The sequence below is a fragment of the Carcharodon carcharias genome, chromosome 4, assembly GCF_017639515.1.
Source record: "Carcharodon carcharias isolate sCarCar2 chromosome 4, sCarCar2.pri, whole genome shotgun sequence".
Taxonomy (NCBI): Eukaryota; Metazoa; Chordata; class Chondrichthyes; order Lamniformes; family Lamnidae; genus Carcharodon; species Carcharodon carcharias.
In genome coordinates this window covers 46,036,148-46,049,003 of record NC_054470.1, presented here as the reverse complement: position 1 = coordinate 46,049,003, position 12,856 = coordinate 46,036,148, and the positions used below count along the sequence as shown (strand labels likewise).

Below are 12,856 nucleotides of genomic sequence, written 5' to 3'. Positions count from 1 at the left end.
TGAACCCGTGTCATTAGTGTTATTAAGCATCACGCTCTAACCAGCTGAGCTAACTGGCCCTAAAATTCAATGAAGTTAGTCAAACATAATTTGCCTTTAGATAAAGGCGAAATACTGCAGATGCTGGAAATCTGAAACAAAAACAAAAAGTGCTGGAAAAACTCAGCAGGTCTGACAGCATCTGTGGAGAGAAAAACAGAGTTAACATTTCGAGTCTGTATGATTCTTTTTCAGAACCAAAGAGAAGTAAAAATATTGTGAAATATACACTGTTCAAGTTGGGGGGGGTCGGGGGGTGGTGGTGGTGGGACAGATGAAACTGGAGAGAAGGCCAGTGATAGGTGGAGGCAAAGGCAAGATTGTAAAAGATGTCATAAACAAAACGTCAAAGGGGTGTTGATGGTGGTGATAATGGCTAAAGGAGGTGCTAATGGCGACATTAAGAGTAGAAAGCAGGATGAGCAAGTGACAGCTGGCTCTAGTGGGGTTGGGGTGAGGGGAAGGGACGGTGTGGGGAAAATAGATCAAAATAGGCTAAAAGGTAGGGATAAAACAATGAAATAAAATGGAACTAAATGTTTAAAATAGTTAGAAAAATATATGGGATATATATATATATAAAAAAATAAATGTTTGAAAAAAGGGGATCAAAAAGCTATGAGGAGAGAGTTCATGGTCTGAAGTTGTTGAACTCAATGTTAAGTCCGGAAGGCTGTAAAGTGCCTAATTAGAAGATGAGGTGCTGTTCCTCCAGTTTGCGTTGAGCTTCACTGGAACATTGCAGCAGGCCAAGGACGGATATGTGGGCATGAGAGCAGGGCAGTGTGTTGAAATGGCAAGGTAGAGGTCAGTATACCAGTCAACAGCACTGCCCTTGTCAGCAGGTTTGCCTTTGCCTTTAACAAGTCTGTGCTGGTTTTCCTGAATTAATGCAAACTTGTCCGTGTTAATTTTGTCCAGGATTATCATTTCTAGAAGCTTTCTCACCAATGAGGTTAAACTGACTGGCCTGTAGTTGCTGGATTTTTCCTACACCCCTTTTCAAAAACGCATGTAACATTTGCAATTCTTTTGTGCTCTGGCACCACTTCCTTATCTAAGGAGGATTGGAAGATACTGGCAGTACCACTTCAATTTCTATTGTTACTTCCCTAGGCATTCTCTGGTGCATCTCATCTGCTTATCAACTTTCTAATTCATAATTATTTTGGCAGCAGCTTCCTTGGTAAAGACAAATGCAAAGTATTCATTTAGTACCTCTGCCATATTCTCTGCCTCCATGCACAGATTCCCTTTTTTTTGTCTCTGATTGGCTCCACTCCTGCTCTTAATACCTGTTGCTCCTTAAAAAAGACTTTTGGTTTCTTTTTATGTTACCAGTCTCCTCATACTCTCTCCTTGCCTCTCCTATTTCCTTTTTCACTTCCTCTCTGAACTTCTATTTTCAGCTTGGTTCTCATTTGTATTATCAACCTGACATCTGTCATATGCACCCTTTACTTCTTCATCTTACGCTTTATATCTTTCATCATCCAGAGAGCTCTGGCACTGGTTGCCGTAATTTTCCCCTCATGAGAAGGCACCTCAACTGTACCTAAATTTTCCCCACTTTAAAGGCAATTCACTGTTCCATTACAGTTTTGCCTGCCAACTTCTGATTCCATTTTTTCTGTGACCGATCCAACCCTACTTCATTAAAATTGCCCTCCTCCAATTAAGTATTTTTACTCCAGGTTGTTTCTTGCCCTTCTCCACAGCTAACCTATACCATGGGATATTATGATCACTGTTCTCTGAATGTTTCTCATCTGACACTTGATCTACTGTACAAAAACAGAATTACCTGGAAAAACTCAGCAGGTCTGGCATCATCAGCGGAGAAGAAAAGAGTAAACGTTTCGAGTCCTCATGACCCTTCAGCAGACCTGTTTTTGTTTTGGATTTCCAGCATCCACAGTTTTTTGTTTTTATCACTTGATCTACTGTATCCATCTCATCCCCCAGAACCAGATTCAGCAATGCCTCATTCCTCGTTGAGCCAGAAACATACTGATCAAAGAAATTCCCCTGGACACACTTCAGAAACCCTTCTCCAACTCTGCTTTTTCCACTTTTATGATCCCAGTCTATATCAGGATAACTAAAGCCCCCCATTATCACTAATTTATAGCTTTTGCACTGCTCTGTAACTTTCTTGCAAATTTGTTCCTCTATATCCTTTCTATTTACTTCTACTATGGAAAACACCCTATAGTTAATGGTACCTCTGTTTCTAGATAGATTCTGTCCTTGAGCCCTGCAGAATATCATCTCTCGCCACCACTATTAAGTTCTCTGTAACCAATTATTGCCGTTGTGAGTTTGGGTACCATCTCTCGTTAATTGCTGTAACAGCAAGATTGTTTCTACTTGTTCAACTTAGGGCAGAAAAATTCTTTCCTGTGGGAAAAGGAACTTTTACTCTCCAGTTACTTCGTTTTAATCTACTATTTAAACTTTCTGAAGTTTACTTGAATCAGTAACATGAATAATTTGCTGGATGTGAATTCCTCTTTGTTTATCCTCTTTGTTTACACCAGCCTCCCCCTCCCAGCCCACTGATGGTATTGTGGGATGGAGATGGGGTTAAAATGCTAACTGATGTCTTGGTCCAAAGACTCAGCCTGAAAACTGGGCTCAGACTAATTTCCACCATTTTTTTAAGAAAAAGCTGGGAGCATAGGGGTCATAATTTTCTGGAATGGTTAAGCAACAGTTAGAGTGCTATGTACAGTTCTAAGTATCTCATTATAGAAAGGACATTAAAGCAAAGTGTGTGTACAGTGTAGATTCAGGGGACAAAGTTGGAAAAAATGGGACTAAGTTTTACTGGAGCAGAAAAGGCTAAAAGAAAATTAAATAAAGGGTTTCAAAATGATGAAGAGTTTAAACAGATTAGGGAAAGAATATTTACTCTTTGGGAATTGGTGACATTAAGAGAGAGGTGTGCGAGATAAGAGATGGGTTAAGAGCTATCTCTTAGAGAGTTATTCGAGCATGGAATTCTTTGGTCCAGGGAATCATTGAGGGAGAGAGCAAAGCACCCTTTATGGGGAAAATGGATGAATATTTGAAGCATTGGAACATACAGGGCTTGGGGAGGGAACAATATAATGGAGTAAAAACAGAAAGTGCTGGAAAACTTAGGTCTGGCAGCATTGGTGGAGAGAAAAACAGATCGAGTTAAAGTTTTGAGTCTAATATAATTCTTCTTCGGAAGAAGAGTCCTATTGGATTCGAAACATTAATTTTAATTCCCTCTCCACAGATGCTGCCAGACCTGCTAAGCTTTTCCAGCGCTTTTTGTTTTTATTTCAGATCTCCAGCATCTGCAGTATTTTGCTTTAACTTGAGCAATGTAGTGTGATTGATCTCGCAAGGAACTGGCACAGATGATGAACTAAATGGCCTCTTTCTGTGTTTTAAACTTGTATGCTGCTGTACTGGATCAATTGAAATTTTCAAGACTGTGTTCAAAAGATTCTTTTTTAGATAAGGGTAAGGGGTATGGAAAAAAGATGGCAAGTGATATTGAGGTACGGATTAGCCATGGTCAAATAGGATGGCAGAACAGGTTTGAGGGGCTGATTGACCTATGCCTTTGTTTCTACTGATTATTTTTTAACATGTAAATAATAGAGAAGCATGGTTTCCTTGATGAAGCCTTGAACACTGGTACATTGATGAATAAATGATAGTCTGTTAGATTGTAATAATTAGAATCTCAAGTAATCCTGAAGCAATTATTGATACTTTTTCCTTGATAGATTTTCAAAAATATGTTTGTAACTTATTTTCTTTTTTTAGGAAGGACTTTTGTGTACAGAAAGATGAGCCCTGTGACACTGTTGGTAAGTATAAATATGTCACCACATTGAGCATGTAACAGGCATGCAATGCAGTTTTAACTTTGTACTTTAAATTTGTGAAATTGCTGTTCCATAAATACAAAATATTTGATACATAGGATGAGGATTTCTGTTGTATGCTAGGTGTAGTCAAACCAAACATTTATGAACAACAGGCTTTCTAAGGAAATCTTTGCCCTTTGTTGCTTGCTATTTTGCCAAATGTAACTTTATTCTGATTTAGAATTATTAATGGTAAAAAAACACACATCTTAAATTTACATGCAACAATATGACTGGGAACAGGAGTCTTTATGATCCCCTTGCTCAAATGTGATCCACCAGTGATGGATATTTTAATTGGAATGATTGCTTTAATTGAGCCAAAGTTTAATTGTTTCTCTTGTGTGTAAGAAGTGGTCAAAGTCATATTTGAATATTTCCTGTATGATAAAGTATTTTTTCAGCCACACTATGTAAATCAAATAGAAACTCTGGCTACCTTCCCGAGATTATCCATGTGCACTATGTATGCATTATAAACTCTCCTTGATGGAGAATGCTATCTGACATTCCCATCTACCTTGTGCAACAGAGAGAAATTTCAGAAAATAGGTGCATAGCTGTAAAATTTTCTTATTGGACTGTTTTGATAGTTGGTATGTACTCAGCATAAATTGATGCTTTGAAGAGTTGCATATGTACAATCTGGGCAGCAAAAGGGTTTATTGTAATGTAAAGCTGATGATAATAGGCCAGCTCACAGTGTTGAAACTAGAAGTACAATTAATACAACAGTATAATTTACAATGGCATATTGAAACCTCTGTTATGTATTTAACTGTGGACATTAAGTGTCAAGGGATCTTACTGTTAATTGATATCAATTTAATGCAATGTTGAACTATCCAACCTCTGAAATTTAAGAAAGCTAGTCACATGTGACTGTCACCGACCATAAGTTCTCTGAATATGACAGCAGATGTGATTATAAGCTACAATAGTCAGTGTCCAGAAATGCTTTATTGATTGTTTTTTATTAATTGGCATGAGGAATGTTGGGTTAGAACAAAATGGAAAAGGGTGTCATTTTTGTCCTTCATATTGGAAACCTCTCAGTTGGTTACACAAATTTCTAAACATCTGCAGCTGTTGGCCCCAATCTGAACTGTTCATTTGTGAAACAGGCATTCATGTGCAACTGCCCTGGCCCACTCTGTTTGAGACATTTTTATTTAAACTATTAATAAAAAAAGTAGTTGTGTGGTGTATCTTGAACTGCAGATTTGCTGATAGTTTGGGGCAGCAGATTAAACAACTTCTAAATGGAACTGAAGTTTGTAGTCTTATCTCATAATGCTTGGAGTGAGAAAAACTAGACTCAATGAGGTAAATTTTGACTTTGTGTGACTTTTTGACTGTTGATTCGTTATCATCTGTCTTACACCTCTGATCATTTTTATTTCCATCGATTTGAAAATTGGAAGGGATGTAAAATGAGCTGTAGATTCACTATTACCTGTTTTACACTAATAACACACAATCAGATTACCTTGTTGCTTTCTACAACAGTTGATGTTGAATGATCAAGGTTTTATCTATTTTGGCACTGTTAGGTAGAGTTAGCAATAAATCAATTTAAGGTATTCAAAAACTGCAGCCTAGAAATAAGTTCATGATGGCTTGTCAAGGTGAACTAGCCACAAGAAATGATCTCTGTACTGGAATAAGTTGGCCCAAGTTCTACCTCATATTGGGCCTTGGGTCTCATTTGAATGAGACAAGTGAGCTGTGGATGACTGCTGGGCATCCCCAGGCAGCTTGACAAAGAACCAACATTAGATTTTGGTCTGCTATGTTGCTGGCAGTGGCCTGAAAGTAGGACCTGCAAAGGAAAGAAATGCTTGGCATGGAATGGTTGATTGGAAGAGGGGTAAATGAATGGTGAAGAAGAGGAGAGATGATCAAGAAGGTCTGATTGAGAACCAATAACAGTCCTTGGCATTGCAGGAGAGACAGTTAGAACTTCTGCACTCTGGCTCCAGAATTGGATAAATATTTTTGAAGTGATGGTCTTTGCAATTCCCTTTATGGACCATCAGTTAGGTCCCATGTAGACCACATTTTCTTGCTACCTTCATGACAGTTCAGTTTTAGGATGAGTGTCTCAAACAAGTGTTTCAGGCTTAAACCTTGTTTAACAACATCTCTTTCTGCCTTTAACCATATAGAAGGTAGCACAGTTCCAAAAAGTGATGAGCATGCACGCTCTGCCCACCATTTTGGGAACTTAGGCATCCATTTTGCAGCTGAATATTGGTTTGTAGCACCATCAAATTTCTAGTTCATGATATACATAGTACTCCTGTTCTCCAACCATCAATCCAGAAATAGTTAAATAACTAACCTCCCAAAAATACCAAACATTAGTTACTAGCAAGATTAAGTTACCCATATTTAAATTTGAAGTATAATATTCTGAAGGAAGAGACAGACAGTGAAACTAATGGCCCATTTGGCCCCTGAGAACAAAGTAACGGCTATAGCTTGTATCATCAAAACAAAAGGATGCAAGTTTTTAAAGTGTTATTCAACCTTGTATAATCCAACAAATGAGGATATGGATAGTTTCCGAGACAACCTTAATCCTCTATCATCAAATGGAAAAGAATGTTGAGAGCTGGATAAATCTGTCACTGAAGGGAGATTACACAAGTGATATTAATTATGGCTTTAAGTAAATCCTCAAGATTAGATGTCCTCCCTGTAGAATTTTGTACATAGCCTGGCTGTGCTTGGACTGGCAAGGTATTTGAGAGGGGGGTTGGTGAATGCGTCCATATAGCTTCAGCTAATTACCAAACAAGGAAGAAGATGCTTTCATGTTGCCGTGCCAGTTACAGGACAGTTGCATTATCTTCATCTCTTGATGCATCCTAACTTGTGAATCTGATGACAGATTCCAACATCCATGAAACAGTGAGGCATCACTGCCATTAGAACAAGGTGCAAGGTAAGTCAGGAACTTTATATTTCAAAGTGTAGGAATCAAGACATAAGTGTGTATTTTCTGCTGACTACAATATTATAACTTCAGAGTGCCTCGAGGTGCATGAGGAAGTTCCAATCACTCCATAGTTTCCCTTAAGATACAAATTGTAAGATTTTGCCAAAGCTGATGACAGCTGCATTAATGAAGCTATGATCTAAACTTATTCCTCTTGATTAGATATGTTTCACCAAATAAAAATTTTTCAGCATGCAACAGCAGGTCATTCTGTGGTTTGTTCAGGATTTGGCAGTGCTTGGTTTTCCTGCTGGCACAATACACTTGGATGCAGAGAATACCTGCAGAGAATGGTGTGGCGTGGAGTTACTTATTTTGAGCCCTCCAGCATTTTGGCTTTGGGCCTCTCTTCGTTAAATGGATTGCTGCCTTTTATAGTGAGTCTTTGGCAGTCATCAATATCAATGATGTCATTTTCCAGCCCTTTAGGCTGCATGGAGGAACCTAGTGGGTAGTTCATGCTAATGGCATGGTAAAGGACTAAAGGCTGCTGACCACAATCCCAGAATAATGCTCAGATGCTGGTGCCTTAAATTTGATTATTCTCAGATTATCCGTACATGTGTTGCTGCATTTGTTGGAATCTTTTCTGTCACTTGTCAAAATATACAATCATTTCAGATCATTCAGAAGAAATGCCCATGAATTCATGATGTACAAATGTTGAAATCTTAGACATGCTGCTTAGGTAAAGGATCAAAGTACTTGGGGGTCAGATATCAGGATTTGAAAAAGTCAGTAAATGTAAACATGCTCAGAACTATAGGAAATATTCAGAACAGTCTGAAGGGCTCAAATGAAATCCGCTATCACTGTGGGAGAAAGCAGACACCACCAGTCTGACTGTAGATTGAAGAATGAGCCATAAAACCTCTTTGTCCCTCCTGTCCTTGGGCTTTGCGCAGTTGCATCAGGCACCACACACACACACACACACACCCATCTCTCTCCCCCACCCCCCCCCCCCCCCCCCCCCCCCCCCCCCCACCAACTACCAGCATGTGTTCCCGGTTACGCCTTCCTATCAGGTTCAGCTGAATCTCACCTGCTGACTTGACATCACTATCACAGAGCATGACTTGAAGGCCTGTCCTGTATCTCCACAGAGCAGCAATCCTTGATGCTGCTCTGCATTTCTTGAAGGGTCTTCAGAGCTTGGTTTCTCCAGAAATGTGGAACGCAGTGTCCCTTGGCGAACTCCATCGCAGTGCTATAGCATCAGGGGAAAGACAAGAGACACACCCTTTTTTTGGCACTAGCTGGCAGTTGGCAAGATCTAAGATCCAGTGTGAATGTTAGTGAATGGGTGAGCTTATTAATGTTGGTGTATGGGCGAGTGGATGAATGACTGAATAAGTAAGGGGGTAGGTGGGTGAGTTAGGTAGGTAGGGCAGCAGTTGGGTCAAGGGTTGGTCGCGTTGGTGGGTAGCCTGGTCTGGTGGGAGAGGTGGTCAGATCAGGGGTTCAGTCAGTTGGCGGGGGTGGGGGGGTGGGTAACCTGGTTGGGTTGGTGCGGGGGAGTAGTCAAGTCAAGGGGTGGTCGGGGGTTTGGAGCGGGGAGTCGAGGTGGGTCCAGTGCTGGTTCAGTTCTGCAGTTGCCCAGGAGTTAGACTATGATTTTTCCATATTAGCATTTATACCCACCTGTTGTATGGAAGTTAGATACCCTCCTCTTGACCCTATCAACTCTGATGGAGTTAGCACCAATTGTAATCCCAATTATAACTGCTTGGATTGCTTCCATAGAAAGTTCAAAACCATCATCTCTATTAGTGATAGTCGAGAAATACGGGGTCCTGTTGCATTAATAATAAAAGGTACTTGCTAGTTGAATTAATTGGGTAACGGAAAATAGCCTTTTGGTTTTCTAACAATGATGAATGCTTTAAGAAAATGAATAAAAAGTTGTAAGACGTAGAAGAACATGCCTGAGCTATATTGTACAGAGTTGCATGACTCACAGTTCAACTGTAGTTTTCTAGCACCTTAAGTTAGCAGACCCCTGGGACTCGCTTGAGCTCGTTAAGGCTAGACAGCAGACTTTCAACGTGATTTCTTGAAACTTTTAATAGCTGGTCTTGCATTAAATCTGCTGAACTACAGATCAGCTTCAGAGTAATATAGTACAGGTATTAAAAGAAACCAATACATCTAAGTCATTACAAAGCTCTCCAGAGTCCCTGAATAGTACACTGTGATCTTGTAATATGTAAGCCTGTAATATACTTGATATTTTATGTGTGAGGCGAGGTATTTTCTATGGAAAGACAAAGATTTCAAAATGACATTTATGATTGTTGAAATTTATTTTGTGAAATATACACCAAGGAAGAAAAAACGGACTTTGCATTTAAATCGTGCCTTTCATATCCTCGGGACGTCCCAAAACCATTTTAAACCAGTGAAGTACTTTTGAAATGTCGTAATACAGGAAATGCAACAGCCAATTTGCACATATCAAGGCCCCACAATGAGCTGACAATAATGAGTTTATGCGTGTTTTACGTACATTTACAAATGACCTGTTTTATGATGATGTTTGAGGAAATAAGTATTGAACAGGGCTTCAGAAGAGTTTCCCCACTCGTTTTCAGATAGTGCTATGCGAGCTTTTATGCCCACGAGGGGATAAACAGGGCCTTTGTTTAATATTGCATCTGAAAGACTGAGGCCTGGATTTTCATTCCCAGGTCGAGAGTGCACAGTCAGTATGTTTTCCAGCTCGGCAAACCCAACCCAGGAAAAAGAGACCCGGAAGTTGAGATTTTTGTTTGGGTGGTGGGGGTGGGGCTGGCTGAATTAGAAATCAGGCCCGCTGCCCCCGGAATGAGTGCGGAGGCTGTTGGGTGTGGAGGCAGGCTGGCAGAAGGCCTGCCTCTGTGCACTGGCACTGTTTGAAAGATTGAGAAAAAATAACAAATTCTAAAACATTCCCCATCCCTCACCTTTCACACTCCCCATGCACCATCTGTGCCTACCCATGGACCTCCATGCCAACTTATGCCCATTTACCCATAGCCAGCAATTATTTTTAAACACTTCAAAAAATTTAAAGGCAGGTCTTTTAAATGCCTTGACATCTCCCTTTCACAAGTTGCTTTTGACAGGTTCTCTTGATGGAACCCTTTGACAGGTGCTTCTGACAGTTTTGACAGTTGATTATGACAGGTCTGTTGACAGGTCCAATGAGCTGACAATAATGGGTTTATGCAAGTTTTATATACACTTATGCCTAATTTTAACAATTCCAAAGGGCACATGACCGAGCCCAAAGGACACCTGATCTACTCCAAAGGGCACGTTACCTCCCTAAAAGTGTGCTGGGACCAGATCTAAAGGGGTATCTTACCTCTCCAAAGGGGTACCCTGGCTATCCAAATGAATCCACCAAGTTCAGATCAGCTCTTACCTGGTCTAATCTGCACACTTCAGGTTTTACACTCCTGGCCTACCAGAATCCCACTGCGCTGGAGGCAGCTGCGTGAACCCCGGTCCAACTTCATTCACCCCCCCCCCCCACACACACACACACACACACACACACACACACACACCACCACCACCCCCCCCCCCCCCCCCCCCCCCCCCCCCCAACCCGATAATAGGAAGTGCTGTGTTTTGGGGTGATACTTAGGATTTTTGGGCTCGTCCACCATTTTTGCCGCCACAGGGAGGCTGTCTGTCCTGGCGAAAATTCAGGCCTAATTATCTGCTAATGGAGCACTTATTGAAATGTCAGCCTAGCTTTTATCCATTCGTGGGACCTGAGCATCACTGCCAAGGATTGCATTTATGGCCCGAAACTAATTGACCTTAAGCCACCTTCTTGAATGGTGCAATCCACATGATGAAAGCACTCCCACAGTTACAATAGTAAAGGAGTTCCAGGATTTTGACCCAGCGATGCTGAAGGAATGGTGATATGTTTCTAAATGGCGGTGTATGACTTGCAGAGAACTTGCAGGTGATGGGGTCTCATGTATCTTTTGCCCTTGTTTTTCTAGATGGTAGAGGTCGTGAGTTTGTGGTGCCCTTGAAGAAGTCTTGTAGATGGTACACAGTGCAGTACCTGTACATGTAGCGGAGGAAATGAATGTTTAAGGTGGTGGACGAGTTTTCAGGTCTCTGGAGTGTCTTCAATCCACAGCCTTTTAATTTGGAGACAAGATGCTTTGTTGCTAGAAACACAGTGGAAAAGTAGAGTTTGCACTTCACATTCATAGTTTCTGGGCCAGATTTTTGTCTTCAAAGTGGGCATTGAGAGTTGGGAAATTTCCTGACTGTGATCTTGCCTCCATTCTGGCAGTGCCTGGCCACTGTCTTTTCAGTCCAAGGAGGCAGGCATGGGCTACCAAAATCTGAGGTAGCCTGTGCTATTGCTTTCTGGGGCAGACCCGAGGCGGCAACAGAGACAGCGTTTTGTGAGGTCAGCAAATTAGAAGGTCTGCCGCAGTTTTTCTGGGAAATCAGCCCCATTCTATTCATGGTTGTTAGGCCCTCTAGCCCTCACCCTCTCTCCTATTCAACCCCCTCCACCCACTCTCCATATAGCCTCTCATATCATCTTCCTCTTCAGGCCCTCCATGTCCGCCTGCCACCTCCATTTCCCCCAACCCCCTCCCTCCCCCATATCTTTCCCCCTCATATCTCCTATGCCCCCTCCATTCACCCAATATGGTCTAGACACAGAATCAATGAGCTATATAAAAACACTGGCAAGTCTTTAAAATGCTCATGAAATGAAAAAAACTGACATTCAAAAATCCTGTTGAAAACCATTGCCCCTCTTACCTGCTGATGAAACTACCAATCAAACAAAGCTAGCAATCTCCTTCAAGTTGTGTAAACACCACCATCCAGCTCCCCAGGGTTGACTGATGGCTTCATTACTATTGCTACCTGCACCCTTACCCTGGGGTGATAAAAATCGCACAAGACAGGAATGGGGACGGGAACCCTGTAATTGGGTCCTGCCCGCCATTTTTAAAGCCCTTTAGATTCCCTCTGACAAGGATGGAGGCATAAAAACCTGTGCCCCTGCTTTGTACTTTCTTTGCTTACTCAAGTGTAAAAATAACCATGGTTAGTCAGGCATTTGAAAAAGCTTTGGAAAGTCAATGGGAACACACCAGACCCTGTTGCTCCCATCAGGAATATGATGAAAAGAAAACTCTACCTGCCTGGATTGGTGCATTTGTAACAACCATTAAGAAGCTCGACAATATCCAGGACAAAACAGTCTGCTTGATAACAGTCAAAGACAAAGCTGTCTAGGAAGGCTGGCTGACAGGGAACCACAAACTCACTGGTAAAGTAGCAGGGGTGGAAGCAGGAATGTTGTCAGCCTGAGGCAGGAAAACAGGTTTGTTTTCCATGGAGCCACTGTCTTTCTCTCAGGGTGGCACTTCGGTAATCCTACTGACAGAGATGCTGGACAGCTGTGATGCCCGAGAAGTAACACTGGTACCCAGAGCCACATTGGCAGCACTCTGGCCTTCGACAGAAGCTGGTTGTGCTGCAGATCAAGCTGTGACATCAGCCATCAGATACTGCATCATGGTTAGTTTCAGAGATGTGCTGGTGGAGGTGACCATCTGTTCCATGTTTAGAAAGTTGGGGCTCCAAGCTCTGTGCAAAGTTCTGCTCTCAGTTGGCGCTGGATTACTCCATGCTCCTTGCTATTGTGTGGTGAAACCTTTCTGACAAGCTTTATGAGTGTATCCCGAATGTTTGGCTATGTATATCTGTTAGCTTCCTTCTGTAGACTGCCGCATCAAAGTCATCTGACTGCTCTGCCACAGAATTAGAGTGGGACCTTGCCCTCTGACCCGCCTTTAAAATCCTGGGAGATTAATTGCTAAATTTCATCCCGTAGTCAGGAAATTGATTTTTGGTCTCGCGC

At 41.6% G+C, this 12,856-nt stretch overlaps 1 protein-coding gene across 1 annotated transcript in view; it reads left to right on the top strand.

The window, feature by feature from the left end:
- LOC121276736 (A disintegrin and metalloproteinase with thrombospondin motifs 19-like) overlaps window positions 1–12,856 on the top strand; it is a 548,651-nt gene that overhangs the window by 29,788 nt on the left and 506,007 nt on the right. The window contains exon 7 of the mRNA XM_041185281.1: window positions 3,847–3,890. Coding sequence (XP_041041215.1) covers window positions 3,847–3,890 — 44 coding nt within the window. The remainder of the gene's footprint in view (window positions 1–3,846; window positions 3,891–12,856) is intronic.